Source organism: Callorhinus ursinus, unplaced genomic scaffold (genome assembly GCF_003265705.2).
Source record: "Callorhinus ursinus isolate GAN/ISIS: 27379988/994484 unplaced genomic scaffold, GSC_fseal_2.0 scaffold1, whole genome shotgun sequence".
NCBI classification, from domain to species: domain Eukaryota; kingdom Metazoa; phylum Chordata; class Mammalia; order Carnivora; family Otariidae; genus Callorhinus; species Callorhinus ursinus.
This window is the reverse complement of record NW_027397063.1, coordinates 30,177,372-30,201,961: the sequence shown is the minus strand read 5'-3', so window position 1 is coordinate 30,201,961 and position 24,590 is coordinate 30,177,372. Positions and strand designations below refer to the sequence as shown.

General features: G+C 34.0%; 1 protein-coding gene across 6 annotated transcripts in view; it reads right to left on the bottom strand.

Annotated features, from left to right (window-relative positions):
- Positions 1-24,590, bottom strand: part of CADM2 (cell adhesion molecule 2) — a 1,066,008-nt gene that overhangs the window by 91,295 nt on the left and 950,123 nt on the right. For all 6 annotated transcript variants that reach the window (XM_073892096.1, XM_073892076.1, XM_025872953.2 and 3 more), the window contains one exon: positions 932-1,110. In XM_073892096.1, coding sequence (XP_073748197.1) covers positions 932-1,110 — 179 coding nt within the window. The remainder of the gene's footprint in view (positions 1-931; positions 1,111-24,590) is intronic.

The following is a 24,590-nucleotide window of genomic DNA, read 5'->3' as shown; positions in this document are numbered from 1 at the left end:
ACGATTTTTAAGATACCCTGGATTTATTACAGCACCATGTTTTATACAGCACTCACTCAGAGCTCTGTAATATTGTACAAACATAATACTAGTCTTAGAAAAGGTTTTCATGGTGAAATATGAGGAATATCTTACATTCTCTAATGCTTCTTTTTCTTGAAAATTCACATTATACCCTGGCATACTTAAGAAATTCTGAGAAGTCTTGCAGTAAAGAAACTTGATTAATTTTTTTATTGCATTATTTATCAATCTCATAAAAGTTCATCTCTATCTAACAATATATTAAAGCTATATCATAAGCAACAGTTGTGACTTTTGGGGGTTTGGAAAAACAGAGATTGTCTCAGTCTTAGGTACTGTTATTTATTTATTTATTTTGCCATTTTTGTTGTATTTACTCCAATTGTGAGATTAATGCTGTGAAAAAAAATGTCTGTGACTGTTTCAAATTGTTCATTGTTCATAAGAAATTAATGCAGTTATTAATATTGTACACCTGCCTTTGCTGCATCTCAGTAACATGCTATCATTCTTTGTGAAACCAGTCATAGTGATAATAAAGTATGTTTTTATGATATTACAACCAAAACTAATTTAAGGTAAATATAGCTTTCATGATTGTGATTTATAACTAAAAGCATTTATTTGCAAAATTTAAAGAAAACCATTATTATTTACTAGTCATTACCAACACTTATATATTTGTAATAAAGAAAACCTTTTACAAAAATAATTTTTATTTGTAGTGTATGTTGTAACTTTATTTTATTAGTTTGACTTGGAACTTAGTAATTGTGAATCTTTTATGAAAAGTCCTTCTGAAAGAAAAAGAAAACCTGTTTAAAATGTTTATTATTCTAAAGATAAATTTAAAGTTTTTCAGGTCATTTATTTTTTTCACATATAATGATGTCAAAAAAGTACTCACCGTGTACAATGAGAACATACTCTGCGCTGCTTTGACCAATGGTGTTTGTGGCTTCACATCGATATGTACCATTATCCGTTTTGTTCAGGAAAAGAATATTTAGCTCCCTACCACTCACAACCATTCGGTCAGGATCTGGCAATTCTCCACCGTCCTTTGTCCACAAAACAGGTTCTGGCCTATTGGATTTAAATATGCACATAGATAGGAAAAATAAGAAAGTTTTCATATTATGTGAAGTAAATAAATCAAGCAATATATAAATATTTAGCAATCATTTCATGCACATCCATATGCTAACGTCTATAAGGTACCAAACAACCACCATGCTCTCACTCAGGAGATTTGGAGATATTGCAAATATAATTTAACTCTATTCTGCTTAACCAAACAGACATGTATTAAGGAACTAATTTGCTGAGTCATTATAGCAGTCCTGTGGCCTTGATCCTGATACGAATTGCTCATACCTGCTATTTCTAGAGGATGGCTTTGGGGCTACTGGAGTAGCCTTCTATAGAAGTACTTGGAATTGTACCTTTGCACTGTGACAGTTTTGCCTGAAACCATCTGAAGCTTTTGCCCTTAACCTTTCCTGCTTTTCTCACCCTCACCAGGTTTTTCCTTAAAGTTCTCTCTTTTAGTCTCCTAGTTTTATTGAGACACAATTGACAACTAACGCTGTAGTGTACAACAGAATGAGTTGATAAATGTATATATTGAAAAATAATTATCATAGCAGCTTTAGTTAACATCCATCACCTCACATAGTTGTATATTTTTTCTCGCGATGAAAACTTTTACAATCTTCTCTTTTAGCAACACTAAAATAGACAGTATTGTTATTTATAGTCAGCATGCTGTACATTACATCCTCAGAACTTACTTATCTTGTAACTTGTAATCTGTACTACTTTCACCCATTTCTCCCACTACCCTATCCCCTGTACCTGGACACTTTCACTTGACATTATATTGGAAGTCTTAGCCAGAGCTATTAAACAGGAAAAAAATAAAAGGCATCCAAATAGGAAAGGAAGAAGTAAAATTGCCTGTATTTGCAGATGACATAATATTAAGAAAACCCTAAAGACTTCACCAAATAACAGTTAAAACTAATAAATGAATTTAGTAAAGTTTCAGGATACAAAATCAATATACAAAATGTATATTTCTATACATTAACAATGAACTATTAGAAATTAAGAAAACAGTCCCATTTACAATTGCACCAAAAAGAATAAAATATTTAGGAAAAATTTAAGAAGATGAAAAATCCATACACTAAAAACTATGACATTGATGAAAAAAATTAAAGAGAACACATACATACTCATTGATTGGAACAATTAAGATTAAATGTCCATACTAGCAAAGTGATTTACACATTCAAAGCGATCCCTATCAAAATTGCAATGGCATCTTTAACAGAAATAGAACAATCCTAAAATTTTTATGGAACCATGACAAACCCTGAACAGGAAAGCAATCTTAAAAAACAAGAAAAAAGCTAGAGGCATCACATTTCCTGATTTCAAACTATATTACAAAGCTATAGTCATTAAAATATGATATTGGCATAAATACAGACATATAGATCAATTGAACAAAGTAGAAGGCCCAGAAATAAACACATACATATATAACCAATTAATTTTTTATAAAGGTGGCAAGAATACATAATGGAGAAAAGGCAGTCTCTTCAATAAGTGCTGGGAACACCAGACAGTCACATGAAAAAGAATGAAACTGGATCCTGAATCTCTATCTTACACAAAAATCAGATCAAAATGGATTAAAGTTTGAAATTAAGTCCTGAACAACTGCGACTATGTCAAACTAAAAAGCATCTGCACATGTACCCCTACGTCTATAGCAGCATTATCTACAATAGCTAAATTATGGAAACAGCCCAAGTGTCCATTGATTGATGAATGGATAAAGAAGAGGTGATGTACATATACAATGGAATACTACTCAGCCATAAAAAGAATGAAATCTTGCCATTTGCAATGACATGGATAGAGCTAGAGAGTATTATGTTAAGCAAAATAAATCAGTCATAGGAAGATGGACACCATTTGATTTCACTTATATGTGGAATTTAGAAAACAAAACAAATGAACAAAGGGGAAAAAAGAGAGAGGGAAGCAAATCAAGAAATAGACTCAACTATAGAGAGTAAACTGATGTTACTAAAGGAGAGGTGGGTGGGGTGATGGATGAAATAGGCAATGGGGAGTAAGGAGTGTACTTGCTGTGATGAGCACCCGGTGTTGTATGGAAGTGTTGAATCACTATACTGTACACCTGAAACTAATATAACACTGAATGTTAAGTAACTAGAATTTAAATAAAAACTTAAAAAATGAGATTATGAAAAAAATAAACAAAATAAAAATAGAATAAAATAAAAAATAAATTTAAAAAGCTTCTGCACAGAATAGAAACCATTAACAAAATGAAAAGGCAATTTAAAGAATAGGTGGAAAATATTTCCAAATCTTATATCTGCTAAATGGGTAAATATCCAAAATTCATAAAGAACTTGTACAACTGAGTAGCAAAAAATAATTAAAAAATTTGCCATGGAATTGAATAAACATTCCTCCAAAGAAGACATGCAAGTGGCTAACAATTACATGAAAAAATGTTCAACATCACTCATCACTGGATAAATGCAAATCAAAACCATAATGTGCTATCACCTCATACCTGTTAGAATGCCTATCATAAAAAAGTATAGAAATAACAAGTGTTAGGGAAGAGGTGGAGAAGAGGGAGCCCTTACACAATGTGGGTAGAAATATAAATTGGTGGATCAAGTATGGAAAATAGTATGGATGTTCCTCAGAATATTAAAAATAGAATTACCACCTGATCCAGCAATTCCACTTTTGGGTAAATATCCAAAGGAAACAAAATCACTATCTCAAAAAAGATATCTGCATCCCATGTTCACAGCAGCCTTGTTTATAATAGTCAACACATGGAAAGAAACTAAATATCCATCAATGGATGAATGGGTAAAGAAAATATATTCCAAATATAATGCAATATGATTCAGCCATCGAAAAAAGGAAAACCTACTATTTAAGACAACATGGTTGGACCTTGAGGGCATTAGGTTAAGTGAAACAGTGAGACAGGAAAAGACAAATACTGTATGATCATACTTATATGTGGAATCTAAAAAATAAGTTTTATGAACTTATAGAAACTGATAGTTCTCTTTTAATTTAATTCTTGCAAAGAATTCTCATCTCAAAACCTGTTTGTAGGGAAGAAAGGATAAATGAACCATGGACATCTGTCTTCAAACATTTTACATACTTTTGTAATTATAAATTATAGGAATAGTTAATAGTACCTACCACCATGGGTTAATAATGGTAGTTATCTTAGATATGTTACTAATATTTCCTATATTTCTCACAAGAATACTTCTGATAAAATTCTTTTTTTAATTTTATTTGACTATGTTATGTTAATCACCATACATCATTAGTTTTTGATGTAGTGTTCCATGATTCATTGTTTGCAATATAACACCCAGTGCTCCATTCAATACATGCCCTCTTTAATACCCATCACCAGGCTAATGCATCCCCCCAACCCACTCCCCTCTAGAACCCTCAGTTTGTTTTTCAGAGTCCATAGTCTCTCATGGTTCATCTCCCCCTCTGATTCCCCCCCTTCATTTTTCCCTTCTTACTATATATATATATATAAACATACAATATATTATTTGTTTTGGAGGTACAGGTCTGTGATTCATCAGTCTTACACAATTCACAGCACTCACCATAGCACATACCCTCCCCAGTGTCTATCACCCAGGCTCCCTATCCCTCCAACACCCCACCACCAGCAATCCTCAGTTTGTTTCTGGAGATTAAAAATTCCTCGTATCAGTGAGATCATATGATACATGTCTTTCTCTGACTTATTTTGCTTAGCATAATACCCTCTAGTTCCATCCATGTCATTGCAAATGGCAAGATCTCATTCCTTTTGATGGCTGCATAATATTCCATTGTATATATATACCACATCTTTATCCATTCATCTCTCGATGGACATCTTGGCTCTTTCCACAGTTTGGCTATTGTGGACATTGCTGCTATAAACATCAGGGTGCACACACCCCTTTGGATCCCTACATTTGTATCTTTGGGGTAAATACACAGTAATGCAATTGCTGGATTGTATGGTAGCTCAATTTTCAACTTTTTGAGGAACATCCATACTGTTTTCCAGAGTGGTTGCACCAGCTTGCATTCCCACCAACAGTGTAGGAGGGTTCCCCTTTCTCCGCATCCCCGCCAACATCTATTGTTTCCTGACTTGTTAATTTTAGCCAAGAATACATGTTTTTCTGAAAAAAAATTTGGAGAAGTGATAAAAGTTTTGGACCAAATAATAAAAAATACAGGAAATAGATCAAAACAAGCAGATCAGCAATGTGATGAAAGAATCATTTAGTTTAAGTAGTGAAACACTTGGGGAGAGAACAAAAAGACAATCAGGACTGTACCCATGAAACCTCTGAAAGGGCATTTTATGGGGAAAAAGAGAGACAAACTAGCTATCCAAAACTATTGGAAAATATAATAATTTATATCTTTCAATTATATAGACAACTCATTCTCATAGTATCTTTAATAAAATATAAACAATTAATATTTCTCAACTTGCTTCACGTACCTCACATCAGCTAGCTGGTCTTTGAATCTACTAATTCTTCTGTTAAAACTGATAGCCTGGATAATCTTGAAAGTTGCACATCCTGAATATCTTTTGAAGAGGCAACACTATGACTTACTGCATATAATTGAAATATTAGGTGTGTCCTTTCTACAAGGCCACAGAAGACCAACATTAAAATAACAGTTATATTAAGGATAACTTGAATTGTAAAAGATTCATCCTTAAAATACTACTCAACAGAAGTATTTCATTAAGAGGCAATACCTTCTTAATGTATAAGTCAGAATTTTTAAACATACACAGATGTAATTATATGTATATACCTATGCATTTCCATACACTCAAATTTATACTCCCTGCCCAAATCCAAACTGTCATAACTTTTCTCTGCTTGTGTTCATAAGATTTCAGTCACATCTTAAAGTATATGGCCCTGTAATTATATAGGTAAATTTAGATATATAATTTTAAATCGTGTATACAGAAATGAAGATAAAGATCTAGATAAATTATTTAAGTTGCCAGTCTGTTTTAAAAAAATGTTCTCTAAAAAAATATTTCTCTCTTTTAGGAAATAATGAAAAAAACATCTGCAGAAATGGTTAAGTGGAGATTATAACAGTGTAAGTCACTGCTGATACTGAACATTGCAGGATTCCTGATCCTACTTTGTATGGTAAATCTTTAAGGTGGCAAAAAAAGCACCATAAGATGCAATTTTAATGAAATGCAGGTTAGAGTTTATACATTGATTAAAAATACCCTACACATATTCCAATTAGTACTTAAAATATTCAAGCTTCTTAATATCACCATAAAAATATTAAGCGGTTTAGCAAGTCTTGATACAATTTGTTTCATCTTAATAAAGAGGGCCCCTAGGCTTTCTCTAATTGGAACCCAGAAATGATTGAGTTTCTTGCTGCAAATGAATAACAATCTTCCCTGCTGTTCAGGCAACCAAAGGTGATCATTTAAAAAGTGGTTCCAGTCTATAGTTTCTATGTGATAAGGCTGAAAAAGAGTGGGAGCTAGACCCGAGGCGTAACAGGATACTGACACAGCATCAGGCATGAGATAACACTGTATAACTCTATAGTGAGAACATTCATGTAGTCAATCTAGTTTCCCCTTTAAAAGCCCAAATAATTAGAATGTGGAAATCTTCCATATGAGATAACATTTGATTTATGTTTCTGTCTACCAAATCTATAGGGCTAAAAAAGATTTTTTTTCCTTATGCACCTAATGACATTTTGCGGCTATTTCTTCACAGGGTGACAGAAAACAACAACAAAAAATAAAAGTGAAAGAAGAAATCAAACATACTTGTACATTTATTGTCTTGAATTCTAAGGTCTTGGTGGAATTGTTTTACCTTAACAGATTTTTAGAAAAATTTTTATTAGCTTCGTATTTTGTTTTATATATATATCTAATGAGAGATTCTCTGATATATTTAACAACTCCTTATTTATAAATTAGTTTTAGAAGGAATTGCCACAACTCCCTCAGGCTAGCAGTCTATTTAATATCTTGAGCTGGCTACAAACCTGATTACTCATTTCCACTGAAACTCTTTGTTTGGTCTTTGGGGCACTTATTCTATAAAGTTTTACCATAGGAACAGTCCCTCTAATTCTTCCAACTGTATATGGGATCCATACTCCCTAGGTATTGATGGCAATGGAATCTTGCTTTGCCTTCTTCTCTCTCATTCCCTTTTAGGCTCATGCTTGAGAAGAAGAATAAAGAATAAGCAGTTCAGTTACAGAAAAGTAAGTGTCATAATGCAGATCTCCTGAAAAAGAGGTCTGGGGTCCTTGCAGAAGTAAACACGAGTAAAAGGCCTTCCAAACGTTGGAATGGATGCACTCTCCAGTATCTTCCTTTTCCATTTGAGAAATGGCTATATCCCATTGGAGTTCTGCAGTACATTTTCCTTCACAAGCACAGTACATGTTGGGCTCTAACATTAAAATTAGTCTTATGAAAATGAAACTTACTTTTCCTAAATGAAAGAAAAATAATAAGTTGCTGTAATAGCATTAAAGTTAACACCTTGTTCTGGCTCAAAGAAAAAAAGAAAGAAATTTGCAAATACACGTATCTTACATTTCTTTCATACAAGACAAAGCAGGAACTTATAGCTAATGACTTGGTGCCTTAGGTACTTATAATTGTATGGCACATGAAGATGACTACTGCCTTTATTTCAGTTTAGAAATTCCCAGGTGATAGATGTGGATTGAAGATTTAATACTAGGGAGATTTCTAAGCCCAATGCTCCTCTATTTCCTGTGATGGTTTCACTCTACAGTGGAAGAAGGTGGTAGAAATTACATAAACATCTCGATCCATTTTTCTGCTTTAAGCACAATTTTACTGAAGAAATTATACTGAAGAGTCTATGTATGAAACTGTGTTCATGCTATCAAATTTTTAGAAAAGCAGAGGGAGAGAAATTAAATTCAAATTGACAAGTGAGTTTGACATTCAGTTCAAGTAGAAAATTTTAAATTTATTGGGTTCTGGGAAGAAGGATCTGAGAGAATCTAGCCTCAGCCACTCTTCATTGGGTGGACTGAAATTGCATCCATAAGCCACAGCCCCAACTGCCAACGAAATGAGGTAGAAGAAAAAAAATATTAGAAGCTGGTATTGTTTGCTCCTTTTCTTAAAATCTAAAATATAAATACAAAGCAAGTTCAAGGAGTAGCCTTTCTTAAAGCAATGCAACCAATTCAAAATATAATTTTGTAAGGAGTCTCTGTTGGAAGCAAAGGTGTGACTGCTACACAGGAAAAAATAAAGAGATTACTTGTGGAACTACTTATTACATTGACCACTTCAAATGTAAAGATACACAATAGGTTATTTTGTTAATGATAATCACATGAGAGGTTTCTGAAAATAGTTGTGTAAATAACAGTCTACATATATTTCAAATCAAATTCTTAATTATAATAAAATGTTGATCTAGGGCGCGTGGGTGGCTCAGTTGGTTAAGCAACTGCTTTCGGCTCAGGTCATGATCCTGGAGTCCCTGGATCGAGTCCCGCATCAGGCTCCCTGCTCGGCAGGGAGCCTGCTTCTCCCTCTGACCCTAACCCCTCTCATGTGCTCTCTCTCATTCTCTCTCTCTCAAATAAATAAATAAAATCTTTTAAAAAAATAAAATAAAATGTTGATCTAGGACCTTGGAGAGTTCATCAAGCTGCGATTTTTCCTCAAATCTAATTGTGCAACTTTATTGTGATGAAATTTTCTTTCCTTTTATTTGAAATATGGATTACATACCTTTTATGGAAGCAATTCTTAAAACATCAGGTAACTTTTACTATTACCCCAGTTAACTTTGAATATTTTACTTATCACAGTTAAGTTCATTTAAAAACATAATCAATGAAACATTTATGTATCTGTCTTTATAGATATGGTTTTGCTCAAAGGAAAACAAAACTTCAGAAACATTTATATAGTCCTCAATGAGTTTTTATGAGTTTAATTAGCAGAAAATGTTCCATTCTTACACTTGTAATCTCAAGACAGATAAGAGCTCAATGAAGATTTTTATTGTTTGTTAAAGTATGCCTATGTACTCTTGACTAGGTACTTCATAAGTTTATACAATTATTATCTAACATCTATCAATAAACAAATGTGTGCAAGTTTTTGAACCAGAAATTATAAGGGATATGAGGAAAATAAACATCTTCTCTCTGTGATATCACATTTTTGTAGTTTATATAAGGTATGTCATCAACCATAACACTTGCAGGGCATGTTAAATGGCATAAATGAGCTATAAAACATAAAGATTCACTATACCTATATTAGGGACATTAGAACCGGCTTTATGAAAGGTATAATTCTTGATTAATATCTTCAATTGTGGTAGGACTTTGAGTGGTAGAGATGGATGATGCCAACCCAAGAAAAGTCAGAACCCTGGGTAGGATGCTTGCCCTCAGGAAGCCATATTGTTGAAAAGATGAATTTAAATATAGCAAGTACCAGGAAAAGAGAACAGCGTTAATAACAGGTAATATTGTGATTAGCTAAGATAATAAATTAGAAAGGGCAAAGTTAATGACTCATGGTAGGATAACAGAGTTGGGATGTAAGTTCTAACAGGACCAAATATGCTCATAAGGAACTTAGTCCAAGACAGTTTATAAGACAAAAAGCTGAAGATGCAAAGTGTTATTTTAGTGTTACCAAAAGACTGATGATGTCATTTAATGGAAGAGAGAATTAAATGTGGTAGGGAACATTCTGGTCATAAAGACAACCATGAACAAAAGCAAAGAAATGGAAAGATTTGGGGTACCAACATGAGGAAAAAACCCAAAAATCAAAAATCAAAAAACATGTACATTTTTTAACCTGGAACTCAAACCTGGCCTTGGGTTTATTCCAGGCTAAAATATCCAGACATTTAGGAAAAACAAATATACTTTGCTAAGTCTTTTAAGAAGTGAGTATTCTTGTTCAGAGTTTCCTTTAAGTGTAGTAATGTGAAATATCTGAAAAAGGAAGTTCAATAAAGAGACCATCTACAGAGTTCTTAAGAGAGAAAGCCAGGGTCCTACATAAAGTTGGAGTAATAAAGGAGAGCAGAGAACAAAAGAAGATACTAGGATAGATCTTGGGAAAGTAAATACAATTTTTGGAGCCAGAACATATATGGCCTTAATGAAGAGAGAGGAGCTATTCTCGTTATGCTGCCCAGTCTGTATAATAGGAACAACCTCAGTCTTAAATAAGAAAAAATAAATGCAAAACCAACATACCACCAACCAACCAACCAAATAAACAAATAAATGTACAAACAAAATACAAATCACACTTTAAAAAATTGAGATATAGCAGGCAGGGGAAATTGATGATTTTACTTTGGGACATGCTAAGTTCAAGAGCTAGAAGAAAATCAAGAAATACATCTTTCTTCAGCAATAAGGAAATTAGAAATTAGAAGTCAGGGCTGAGGGCAGAAGTGGATTCTTTTAGAGAGATATTAGAGTCAAGCAAGTGTCCAAGCTCCAGATGGAAAACAAAAGGATAGATTACTGGATATTGTGGGATATTTTCATTTAAAGGATAAGAAAAGAGAGAGAATGAAGTCCAAGAGGCCTGAGAGAAGGCAAAAGAGAATAATATCATATGAACAAGAAAGAAGCTCTTCAAAAATTCACTGACTTAAACATTTACATCTCGAACCCAATACCTTGACCTCTCAGCTCCTTGATTCCCCCATACTCAGTAATTATTTTGTTGGTCTCCCCTCAGTCATGATCACACACCAAACTTTGTTGTCATCATTACCTCACTATTATAAAGCTAAGAAATTTCAATATTTTCAATCATAACCTCCCATCTTCTCAATACACTGTTCTATTATACATCAAAGCTTCCAATCCTAATAAACCCACCATTTACTTTCATTCTTCAATTCCCCTCTACCTTTAGTTCTTTCTATAACAGGTTTTTATTATTTTATTTTATTTTATTTTATTTATTTGAGAGAAAGAGAGAGAGAGTGAGAGGGAAAGGGACAGAGAATCTGAAACAGACTCCACACTGAGCACAGAGCCTGATGTGGGGCTCGATCCCACAACTGCAAGATCATGACCTGAGCCAAAACCAAGAGGTGGACGCTTAATCAGCTGAGCCACCCAGGGACCCCTCTTTAACCAGTCTTAAATGCAATCAAGATTTTTTTTTTTTTTTTTGCCATCATTGTGATTATCTGGTTAACTCTCAGCCCTGATGAACAGAACTTTTCTGTCTTCTCTTTGTCTTTATCAGAACATCAAAACAAGGTAAAGAAAAAAATAAGGAGAGGGTAAATAGCTTATTTGTTTAAACACTGTTCTTGGGGCGCCTGGGTGGCCTAGTTGGTTAAGCAGCTGCCTTTGGCTCAGGTCATGATCCCAGGATCCTGGGATCGAGCCCCGCATCAGGCTCCCTGCTCCACAGGAAACCTGCTTCTCCCTCTCCCGCTCCCCCTGCTTGTGTTCCCTCTCTCGCTGTGTCTCTCTCTGTCAAATAAATAAATAAATAAATAAATAAATAAATAAATAAATAAATAAATAAAATAAACAAAACACTGTTCTTGAAGTCATCATGCAAGAATAAGCATGAAGAGCAATGAGAAAAACAATTTTATTTTATTTATTTTTTTGAGAAAACCAATTTTAAAGCCAAAGCATATATTATTACTATGTTTGAACATTTCATGTATTAAAAAAGTTTGTAAGTTTGTTTATTTTTCTGATCTGTGGAAATATGTCTCATGTATCATCAGAAACACTATTTAGAATATATGATTAGATCTACACATTTCTGCCTTCTGAAACTCTTCAACATAATATTTAAAACATGTATTTTTGCAAAATTTATATATCGATCCAGCTAATATCATCATTTGTTAAGTTGGCTCTGCCCTAACATTTCAAATATTTAAGGCTAAAATAGTACAGTAAGTAAAGAGAAAAAAAGAAGAAGGGGCTTGAAGAAATTACCCAGATGAAGGAATTCTTAAAAGATTTGTCTCCCCTTCTATTTCTAGCCTGTTGCAGTTATTTGTACTGACTTATTTAATAAGTATGTCTTTGGGTGTTTTGTATGAGAAAAAAAAAGAGTAGAATGGTTCCTTAGCCTCTTTTCCTCACTGGCCTCCATGCCCTTTTGTGTTTCGTCGTTTCAGGACATGCTGTTCAATCAGGTGTTTTGCTCAGGATAGGTTAGTCTTTCCTCAGCATAGATATGACATTTCCCATACTTGCAAAATTCTTTTCATGTAAAGCAATGAACTGTGTTATTGTCATTTTCTTTCTGCATGTAGTTTGAGAATCTTAATGATTCCTATTTAAAGGCTCAACAGTGAAAGCCCCTAACTCAAATATCACCATAAGTATTTCTGTCTGATAGGGTCAAAGGTGTTTAATGTGGTAATAAATGAAGTCAGTTTGAAGTGGAGAATTCAAGCCTACTTATTCCGTTAAATTGTAAGTTGACACTCTGATTTTGATTCTATCTACTCACTCGTATAAACTGAAATCAACTATTACACTAGTGTTGTGTCAAGTAGAAGTCTCATTACATTAAAGATTAGATTTAGTTGGGACAATAACATCAGTGTTAAGTTCATCATTAGATTTAAAACCTCAATAGCAAATAAGAAAAGGACTCCTTCTATCCTGATTCCTCTGAGCATATGCTACTTGATTCTGTTTTTTTAAGGTACTTCTTGCCTACAAGTTTAGAAGCTTGTAGTTGAAGCAGAAAATAACCTATATGCAAGAGGTAAGTGCTCTTTAGAAGACTTGAAAATAATCGCCTTTTTGAGAGTGCCTGTGAAATCCTGGACCACTTTTTACTGAAAAGATGGTGTTCATTGATGATTATTTTAACACTTTTGAGAAACAATGTAGTCATACTGCAAACTGTATAATTCCAGCCAATTTATGGGACAACAAATAAAGGATTATCCCTAGAAAAGATAAGATTGCTATGATCCTGAAGGACTGACAGATTTTAGCACTGAAGGAAAAATATTCAAAATTGTGACAAATGCTTAAGATAATCTCTCAAGGGCTTTGTGTGAAAGCAAAACAATTACCCATGCTTTATCTATACTTAACTTTTCTTTGGTAAATAAAAAGCATTAATTCCTGGTTAAAAGATCAAGAAATCTTGAGTAAACATCCATTCCCTCACCTAAGCAGTAATAAGTTCCTCTGTGTATATACAGTAAGCTTAAAATATCTATGATATATTTAAAAATGATCATGCTCAAGAAAATATTTTCAACTTATGTGAAATTTAGTCACTTCTGAAAACTTCCTTTGACTAAGCTAGACTTTGGAACATTTTTAATTTTCTTTAAATCAAGAATTTCTGAGTCTAAATTTTTCAGAATCTGCCAGTTTATCAATCTATGTACATTATAAGGACAAATTTGATGCCAAAATGTATCTATAAGCATCTTAATCAGTCAGATGCCTGAAAACCTTTAAGTTCAAGGGCACATTACCATGATGTGGTCCTATATCCCATATAGAGTTACTTTATAATCCATTACTTATACTACTATAAAATAATGCTCATTTACCTATAAGATCTAATATTTATGAATATTTATGTTAAACACTGTATCACTACTATAGAACTGCTTCTGCTCTATGACTTGTTTCTTTTCTGGTATTAAAACTTAGTAAAGTAAAATGCACATCATTTATCTGATAGGTGGGGAACTAAATGCTCCATATAAATCAATGCTGAAGATAACTGAAATTTGAGACTTAAAAATTTGAAAGTATATTTTGATCATTTGAATGAAATCCTTCTCAAAAGATCAAGCTTATCTGCATTATTTAACATAACATTCTTAGTGGCACTTGATTATTTTTTGGGAGCTCAGATCTCTTTAGTCTCAACATATGTATTTGTATACTGATGGTTTTAGAGGGACTGAAGTGATTAAGACTTCTGCTTCACCACAGTTGGTGTTAATGCAATGATTTTCAAACCTTTTGAGGTGTGATCTATAAAAAGACACATTTTATAACCTTACACAATGCACAAACCCATACAGGAAATAAAAGCTTGCTCTTTGTAATGCACTGTGACATTTTCTTTATATTTCTTCTATACTTCTCTATATTTTCCTTTCCAATTCTATTATTTTATATTTTATTTTTGGCTTTTAAAAAGAATTTGATAATCGATCTTAGGACTCATTAATTAGCCACAGCCGGCAATGTGAAAAACACTGACCCACAGTGAGAGTTCCTATGGCCTATAGGTCTTTTTGTCCTTGCACTGTAAAGCTATTATATTTTTAATCTTGCTTTTATATGGGGACTTTGAATATGGAAAGGATGAGACTTTAGATAGGGAAAGAATAAGGGCCCCAACTAGGCTCTGAGGGTATTTCAGGTATACAGACACTGTGACAGAACAAAAATAGAAATAAGGAAGAAAAATCAGAACTCCTGTCTCAACTGCTAGGGCTAAAATGTTTTTCTGATAATTACACTGTAAAAAAAAAAATTACACTGTAACCACAGAAAATATAAAATATCCACCAAAAACATTATCAGGCCTCAAAGGAGAAGTTAACTATATATAAAGATTAACCAGACCTACACATCTAAAGGACTTCTTCTATCCTGATTAGATCATAGATGTCAGAATAAGCAAAGACTCACACACAATGTATATGCCTCATGTCTAGTTCCACAGTACCTACTTAACCACCAGCAAGTTTCTTGGTAAAGTCCTAATAAAAGGCCAGAGATAAAAAGCCTTCATTGGCAACCCAGTCAGGACCCCTCTCACATCTGAGAGGTTTTTTTGTACTCTTGCTTAATAAAATTCTATTGCTTTGCTCACTCTCTTTTGTCCACAAGATTCATTCTTCGACTCCATGAGACAAGAACCCCGCTCACTGTGTTCATCCCTGTACTTGTAATCTTGAGTGCTAGTGACGAAGTTCATCAAAGAATGCCATTTCAGAGACATTTGCTTGTCACAAGTCACAATGGTTGTTGTTCTTTTCTCCTATTTTTCTCCTCTTCTTTCGTCTTTGCTTGAAGCATCCCAAATATTTCTGGTACTCTGAATTTGCAAGAGTTGGGCTATAAAGCCATCAGTAATTACTGGCAGATTCTTCCTATTCTAATTGGAGACCACTGTGAATGTTCATATTTTCTACAATTGGGGGCCTTGTTTGCCATTTAAATTTTTTCAAACTTTGAAGTTTAGGGGCTTCTGTATAATTGAGGTTATATCTGAAAAAGTGAATCAATATACACTCCACATTGAAAAAAACCTGTGTAATGCAAATAAATGTCTTTAGATTATTTGAATATATGGTTTTCAGAGGAATAAGAATTTTCTTAGTTTTACTATTGCAGATGACATGATACATGACATGATATATAGAAAACCCTAAAAACTCTACCAAAAAACTATTAAAACTAATAAATGAATTCACTAAAGTTGCAGAATACAAAATTATTATGCATAAATCTGTCATTTATATACACCAATAATGAACTAACAGAAATATGAATTAAGAAAACAATCCCATTTATAATTGCACCAAAAAGAATAAAAAACCTAAGTATAAGTTTAACTAAAGAGGTAAAAGACCTACACTCTGAAAACCTTAAGACATTGATAAAAGAAATTGAAGATGATACAAATAAGTGGAAAAGATCCATGCTCATGGATTGAAATAACTAATACTGTTAAAATGTCCATATTACCCAGAGTAATCTATAGATTCAATGTAGTCATAATCAAAATACCAATAGCATTTTTCACAGAACTAGAACAAATAATCCTAAAATTTGTATGGAACCACAAAAAAACCCCAATAATCCAAAGCAATCTTGAGAAAGAAGAACAAGCCTGGAGGTATCACATTCTCAGATTGGAAACTACCCTACAAAAATATAATAAACAAAACAATACAGTACTGGCACAAAAACAGACACATAGATAAATAGAACAGAATAAGGAGGCTAGAAATAAACCATGCTTACATGGTCAGTTAATCTATGACAAAGGAGGAGAGAATGCCCAATGGGGAAAAGATAGTCTTTTAATAAGTGGTGCTGGGAAAACTGGACAGCTACATGCAAAAGAATGAAACTGTATTACTTTCTCCCACCATATACAAAAATAAAATCAAAATAGATTAAATACCTACCTAAATGAAAGACCTGAAGCCATAAAACTAAAAGAAAACAGGTAGCAAACTCTTAGACACCAGTCTTAGCACTATATATCATAGATAGATACATATAAAATCTGTCTCCTCAGACAAGGGAAACAAAAGCAAAAAAACAAACTATTAGGTCTACATCAAACTACAAAGCTTCTGTACAGCAAAAGGAAACCATTAAAACAAAAAGACAACCTACTGAATGGGAGAGAAGATATTTGCAAATGTTACATCTAGTAATGGATTAACATCCAAAATGAAAAAGTGTTCAATATCACTAATCATCATGGAACTCCAAATCAAAACCACAGTGAGATACCACTTCACACCCGTTACAATGACTATTATCACAAAGACAAGAAATAACAAGTGTTGGCGAGAAAGTGGTGAAAAGGGAACCCTCATGTGCTATTGGTGGGAATATAAATTGGTGCAGGCATATAGAAAATAGTATGGAGGTTACTCAAAAAATTAAAAATAGAAATACAATATGACCCAGCAATTCCACTCCTGGGTATTTACCTGGAAAAAACAACAACAACAACAACACTAATTCGAAAAGATGTATGTGCCCCATATTAATTGCAGCATTATTTACAATAGCCAAGACATGAAAGCAACCTAAGCATCTATCAATAAATAACTGGATAAAGAAGATATACAGACATACACACACACTTGAATATTACTCAGCCATAAAAAGAAGGAAATCTTGCCATTTACAACAACATGGATGGACGCGGAGGGTATTATGCTAAGTGAAAAAAGACAGAGAAAGACAAATACCATATGATTCCACTTATATGGGAAATCGGAAATCCAGAACAAACAAAACAGAAACAGACCCATAAATAAGGAGAACAAAGTGGTGGTTGTCAGAGGGGAAAGGTGTAGGGGGGTGGCAAAATAGGTGAAGGGGATTAAGAGGTACAAATTTCCAGTTATAAAATAAAACAGTAAAGGAATGTAAAGTATGGCATAGGAAGTACAGTCAATAATATTATAATAACTTTTCATGGTGATAGATGGTAAGTACACTTTTTGTGGTGAGCATTTCATAATGTATATAAATGTCCAATCACTGTGTCGTACACCTGAAAATAATGTTGTATGTCACCTATGCTTCGATTAGATAATAAATAAATAAAATAAAAGAGTTCTACCATACAAATCACATATGTGAGTGAGCACTTATCTTCACGGAAGATAGATTTTATAAAACCAAAACATAATGAAAACCCATGAACTAATTAGCATATAGAAATTCTATTTGTTTTATGAATATTTGACATTAATTTAGAATCTAACTGATCATTACATATTAAGGACATTTCTTGTATTGAATTTTGGTTCATAAAAATTACATATAGACTGCTTCTTAGCATCCTTTATAGAATGACTTTTCTTTTCAAAGGAGAGAGATATTTATTATTCTACATTTCCCTCAAAAGGAGAAAGCTGATATTTTTCTGTGTTCTTGGATTTGTTGTCTCAAAGATGCCCTTGTTACTCTAATAGTCTTTGGCCTATAGTCTCTCAAGGATACATATATATATATAAAATCAGGTGAATGGCAGAGACACCTTTGAAGAAGAGTTCTAAGAATGAATTCACCACAACTGAAAAGTATTGCTAAAGGTTTATTTTCCTCAAGTGTGAATATTTTGAATGGCCTGGATACTTAGCTGAGTTAAAAAAAAAAATCTGCTTCACCATTAATTGAAATACTACCAAATATCTACAGTGATTCTGAATTAATTTTGGTTTCCACATTTTGTTTCCTTCATATATTATACAAAGGTCATAGTTAAAATGTTTAACACAAGCATAGAATAATCTACTTCTCAGTTGACTGATGACCACCAGAGGGATGGATGTTAGCTCTAACATTATGATACAAATTACAGGAAAAAATTGCAAGGATAAAAGACAAACGTTATTGAATGGCACTTGTTGAACAAAGGGTTAATATTTTCTTTAATTAAGGATGAGGTATAGTATTTAGCTTTTTTTAATGTTAAGAGTGATTTTTGTTTCTACAATATTCCTACAATTACCATTTGTTGATGACTCGTTTTTATATAAACATTCATGCAATGTTTATATATCTTTAAATAAAGAGTAAAATGCCAGGGTGTAATCTCATAAATACATAAAAAAACAATTTTTAAACCCATGAGTCCAAAAGTCCACATCTTGAAAATCTCGTCAACATATAAGACAGCATCATTCCACAATGGTGTCTTAAACATACTGAGACATTTTTGTGTTAGACTTTCCCACTGAACATTTACATAATCCCTCAAAATAATTGGCTTTTTGTTGTAAGAAAACTGCTTACCTAGAAATGTTCAAGAAGTACATTTCCTCTATGGATCTATAATTGTGGTTCTGCAAGCTCTTATGGGACTTTTGCAAGACATAGGAACATTTAATTGAAAATGATTGAGTGCCCAACACACCACAGATGCCCAGTCTAAATAACAGCAGAGGAGATTACCGAGAGTCAGCTTCTTGTTTCAAAAACAAAACAAATATATTCGGTCTCATTTCCAAGATAACCACTTGTGTGTTTCCAGAGTCAATGTGTGATTAAATTTTGAAGCCATGAGGTGGAAGCAGAAGACCATATGGGCCTCAGAAAAGAAATTCATATGGGAAAGACAACACATAGATACATATTTTTTTAATTATGAAAACTTAGAGCTAATTTCCCAATATGATACCTTTAAAAACATGGCACTAGAAACTGGCTCTATTGTCTTTAACTTTTAATTAATTAAGACAATTTTGCATCTTCTAGATATTGGAACATAAGCAAACACACACACACACACACACACACAAAAACCCCAAAAAACAAACAAAAAACACAAAAAGCAATCTAAATGTCCTATAACCTTTTTTATACCAAGGACTGACATTTTGAGAGTATCTAAATGGTATGGACCCTCATTATGTTTATTCCACTAATTATTTTGGTGATATCTTAAGCATAATACTTAAAAAAAAAACACATAATTTTGAGGAGTGTTTTCTTTTAACTTCCTGCTTATACCCTCTAAGGCTTCACGTTATATTTCACTGTATTGGTTTTACATTTGCATTGGTATGGCCTTGTAGTTGGAACCTGCAGTCTTAATCATCTTAAAGATACATAAAATTAAGGATATAATCTGCTTTTTAAAACAAAATATATGTGGGCACTTGGGTGGCTCAGTTGGTTAAGTGTCTGCCTGTGGTTCAGGTCATGATCCCAGGGTCCTGGGACTGAGTCCCACAACGGGTTCCCTGCTCTGCTGGGAGCCTGCTTCTCTCTCTCCCTCTGCTTGCTGCTCCCCCTGCTTATGCTCTCTCTCTCTCTCTGCTCTCAAATAAATAAATAAAATCTTTAAAAATATATATAAGTAACAATAAAATAATTATACAATTAATCATAAAATCTAGTCAGAAATTATTTAGATATATTTAGAAACTCTTTAGATATTTAGATATGCTAACAGGTTTGGGATTACATAAGTGGTAATTGTTTTATAAATTACTTTTTTTTACATATTTGATTGAAATATAGGCTTTCCTAGTGGTTTGTGAGAACTCTCTCATTCTTGCCAACTTCAATGGGTTATTGCAAAAAATCAATAAAATGGGAGAACTGAAAACACTGGGTAAATAAGAAAACATAACCATCAGTGTTGTTAAAATGTTATTTATTTTTATAATTTTTTACAAAGATTTATTTATTTATTTTTAGAGTGGGGAGAGGGGCAGAGGGAGAGAGAGAATTTGCACTGAGTGCAGTGCCTGATAAAGAGCTCAGTCTTGCTACCTTGAGATCATGACCTGAGCCAAAACCAAGAGTCAGACACTTAACTGACTGTACCACCTAGGCACCCCATAAATTTTTTAAAGCATCTTTGTAATCTCAATTCTACCACTTATCACCTGGATGATTGGAAAAGGTCATACAACCTCAAGATTTATTTTCCTCATTTACAAGCTAGAAATGATTATGAGTCTATAAGCCTTTTCCAACAAGATAGTTATGTGGTTTAAATAAGACAATAAGCATAACAAAATTTGAGAAACTATATCAAAATGAGGTCTTACACATACAGACCCTGGATTGTCAACCATCCATGAGTCATGCCTTTCACTCAGTTTTGGTTGTGTAAAGTTTTTAGATCTCCTTGCTTTGGCTTTCTGCCAAAATTTTCTAACTTGTTAGTCTCTTTCATCCCAGCAGAACTACTCTAGAGTGTAGCCTTGTCCAGGTTTGTGGGACCAAAACTCATTCCCCTCCCCTTACAGTGCTTTCCAATTATTCTAAAACTTTTCTACCTTAACACTATGAAGGTGCTGTTCCTGTGGCTCAGTGTTTTCCAGTTTCCCATTTATCACTATTTTTGTCCCTGACAGGGGTTCATGCATCTGCCTCTCTTCTAGCACCTCATTATTACTATGTAACCTCAACTAAAATAGCCATGTTGTTCAATCAGTTTTGCCATGACTTTAGCACAGATATCTTTGCTGTTCAAACATGCTTTGTAACGTCACAGACAATTCTGTGTTCATTCTGCTTGGAACCTTGAATTTCAGAGCCATGGAAGAAATTTGAGTTGATAACTCAGTTTCCAGAATTGCCATAGCAGTCCAATATTAGCGTATGTATTAAATATATAATGAAGACTCCCAAGTTTAAAACTTGGTGAGATATACTGTATGTAACTCTTTGACAAAATTATAATTTATCATCATCCTCATGGTTACTATTTACTATGAAATTACTTGGAGGCAGAAATTTCATATACATTGTCATTAATCTTTAAAACAGTTTGTTCACTAGATTTTATTTTTTTTAAAGAATAAAAAAGAGTTGGTATACGAGAGTGAACTCCAATGTAAACTGTGGACTTTGTGGTAAGAACAACGAGTCCATGTAGGTTCATGCTTTGTAATAAAGGAATCACTGCTGTGTGGGCTGTCCATAGTGGGGGGTGTTGTGCATGTGTGGTGATGGGGGTATATGGGAACTCTGTATTTTCTACCCAGTTTCACTATGAACCTACAACTGCTCTAAAAAGTATAGTTAATTAATTAAAAGTAAAACAGTTCGGGTAGTTAAGTGACTTGCTCAAGTCCACTCAGGCCACAGATAGCCACAGATTTATAATTCAAACCTAGTTTTGTATTTTTCTTTCTAATGTGCCACACAACTCTTAGTGCCCCAGAGCATGACAGCATAGGAATTATACCTGAACAGAAGCACAGACCTTGATGATTAATTAGATGACTTTCTATAACATAGATGGCAGGAGAGAAATAGCTATTGTGTAATTAACATCTATTATTCATTAGGTCAAATGATATGAAATTTCTAGTATTGTAGATCAGTGTTCTTTTTTCAAAATTCACATCTGTGCTGTTTTGGCCTAAAACATTTCATTATGGATGATAACTTGCCTTCTTTTTTTTTTTTTTTAAAGATTTTATTTATTTATTCATGAGAGACACAGAGAGAGAGAGCGCGAGAGAGGCAGAGGGAGAAGCAGGCTCCCAAAGAGCAGGGAGCCCGATGCGGGACTCGATCCCAGGACTCTGGGATCATGACCTGAGCCGAAGGCAGACGCTTAACCATCTGAGCCACCCAGGTGCCCGATAACTTGCCTTCTTTAACTCCTGCTTTATTTTTTTTTAATTTTTTTATTGTTATGTTAATCACCTTATATTACATAATTTGTTTTGGTGTACTGTTCCATGATTCATTGTTTGTTCATAACACCCAGTGCTCCATGCAGAATGTGCCCTCCTCAATACCCATCACCAGGCTAACCCATCCCCCCAGCCCCTCCCCTCTAGAACCCTCAGTTTGTTTTTCAGAGTCCATCATCTCTCCTGGTTCGTCTCCCCCTCTGACTTACTCCCCTTCATTCTTCCTCTCCTGCTATCTACTACTTTTTCTTTTTTCTTAAAATATGTTGCGTTATTTGTTTGAGAAGTACAGATCTGTGATTCAACAGTCTTACACAATTCACAGCGCTCACCGTAGCACATATCTTCCCCAATGTCCATCACCCAGCCACCCCATCCCTCCCACCCCCGACCACTCCAGCAACCCTCAGTTTGTTCCTGAGATTAAGAATTCCTCATATCAGTGAGGTCATATGATACATGTCTTTCTCTGATTGACTTATTTCACTCAGCATAACACCCTCCAGTTCCATCCACGTCGTTGCAAAGGGCAAGATCTCATTCCTTTTGATGGCTGCATAATATTCCATTGTGTATATATACCACATCTTCTTTATCCATTCATCTGTCGATGGACATCTTGGCTCTTTCCACAGTTTGGCTATTGTGGACATTGCTGCTATAAACATTGGGGTGCACGTACCCCTTCGGGTCCCTACATTTGTATCTTTGGGGTAAATAGCCAGTAACTCCTGCTTTATTTTGTCATTTCTTCTGGCTGTGATTAGATAGTATGACAATTAGTAAATAACCTGTGCTTTGTAAAAAGGTCGTTTTAGGCTGAGAAAATGGACTAGATATAGTAAAACTGTTTTGCCTTAATTTGCATTTCATTTTTTATTCTCTCTTATGTTAACAGGAAAATGTATCAAATATATCAATATGTTCTTATCAGATTTCTTCTTAAATTCTTGATCATTTTGAAAGTGGATGCATAATTGTTCCTCTAAAACACCTCACTAGTTGTTATATAGTATGTGATCTGTCTTCCTAAAGATTAAAATCTTTCTTCTTGTACAGAACAGGGCATGTTATGTGCTAGGCAATTATGTGCTATACTAGATTTATGCCAAGGCATGAGAAAAACTGTGGTTACCAGAGGTAAAATAGTAAGTAAAACATAAACATCATGCTGGATACACAGAGTTTATCAAGACCTATCATTATTTTATTTTATAGATTAAATGCCAAATCCACATTTATTTGACTGAAAATATCCCATAGCTTTTCTGAAGTAGATTTACAAAGCATTAAACATTTGATTAAAATGAATGATGATTCTTTAGCTCTAGCATGAGCGGGCAACCCCACACCTTTTAAGGTCATGACTTTAATGTAACATCACAGCTTTTTTCTCTCTCTACTTCTATAAATGGAGAATGTTGCTGCCTGAGAGCTGTCTGGGAATTCAGCCAAAGAAAGAAGAAGGTTGCAAAAACTCTGGGGACGTGAAAGAAAAGTGGTTGGCATTAGCTCTGTCCTCACTTTAAACTAAAATTAAAACAATAGACAGACATGTACAGTAATCTCTCTTTTAAGGAAAGGATACAATGCCTCTATAGTAATGTCAAGTGCACGGTTTGGTCCTGGCCCAAGTTACGCAGCTGTTCCACTGGAAAATAGCAAAAGGCTTCAGTCCAAAGCAGGCAAATAAGGCATGATTGTTCCTTAACAGTCACTGGGGCCCTCGCATTTAGAACAAGGAAAACAACATTAGCATACAGGAGGGCAGGTTAGGAGCAGGAGTCTCAGTACAAGTTGAACTGTGCCATACAGTTTATGATTTATATAAAAGCAGTGGTGTTATTTTGCCTACTATCAATATGCCTAGTAACTGCGAATAATTCATTCCTCAGGAAATTTTGTATCAGGCAAATACTTTTTAAGAAACAATGAAGATCTGATCATGGATTAAAGATACGAAATGAAAAGGAATCATACATCCATTATTCAGTTCTGATTTTCACCTGCTCCCTCAAGGAGGATCAGGCAAATGGGAAAGATGGTAGAAATTAAGTGTTTGGATAGCCCGGAGGAAGCTCAGCCACGGTGCTGCCTCTCAGTGGTTTCAAAATAACAAAATGGGGAATCAGGTGTAATAGTTGCAAAGTAACAGAGCAGAACTTTGACCGTGATTACCAAGGTAAGACAGGAAATTTGAACCTGCCCACTGGGTATATGTGATATCACATAATTCATTTTCACTCCTATTCTTTAGGCTTTTTCGATCCTGTCTTAAAATATAGACAATGGCTCTATTATTTTTTTTTAAAAAAACTTCTTTTTGGCACACACTTCTTTTCTCATTCCTTTCCACTTTTCATGATTCATTTTCTGAAATGGGTGGTCTTTCCATTTTCTTTACTTTCCCACCACCTACTAATTCCCTGATTAATCCATTTCAATTTGCCTTCTGTTCTCTTTGCTCTAGTGAGACTGTTTTCTTTGTGATCAGTAAGA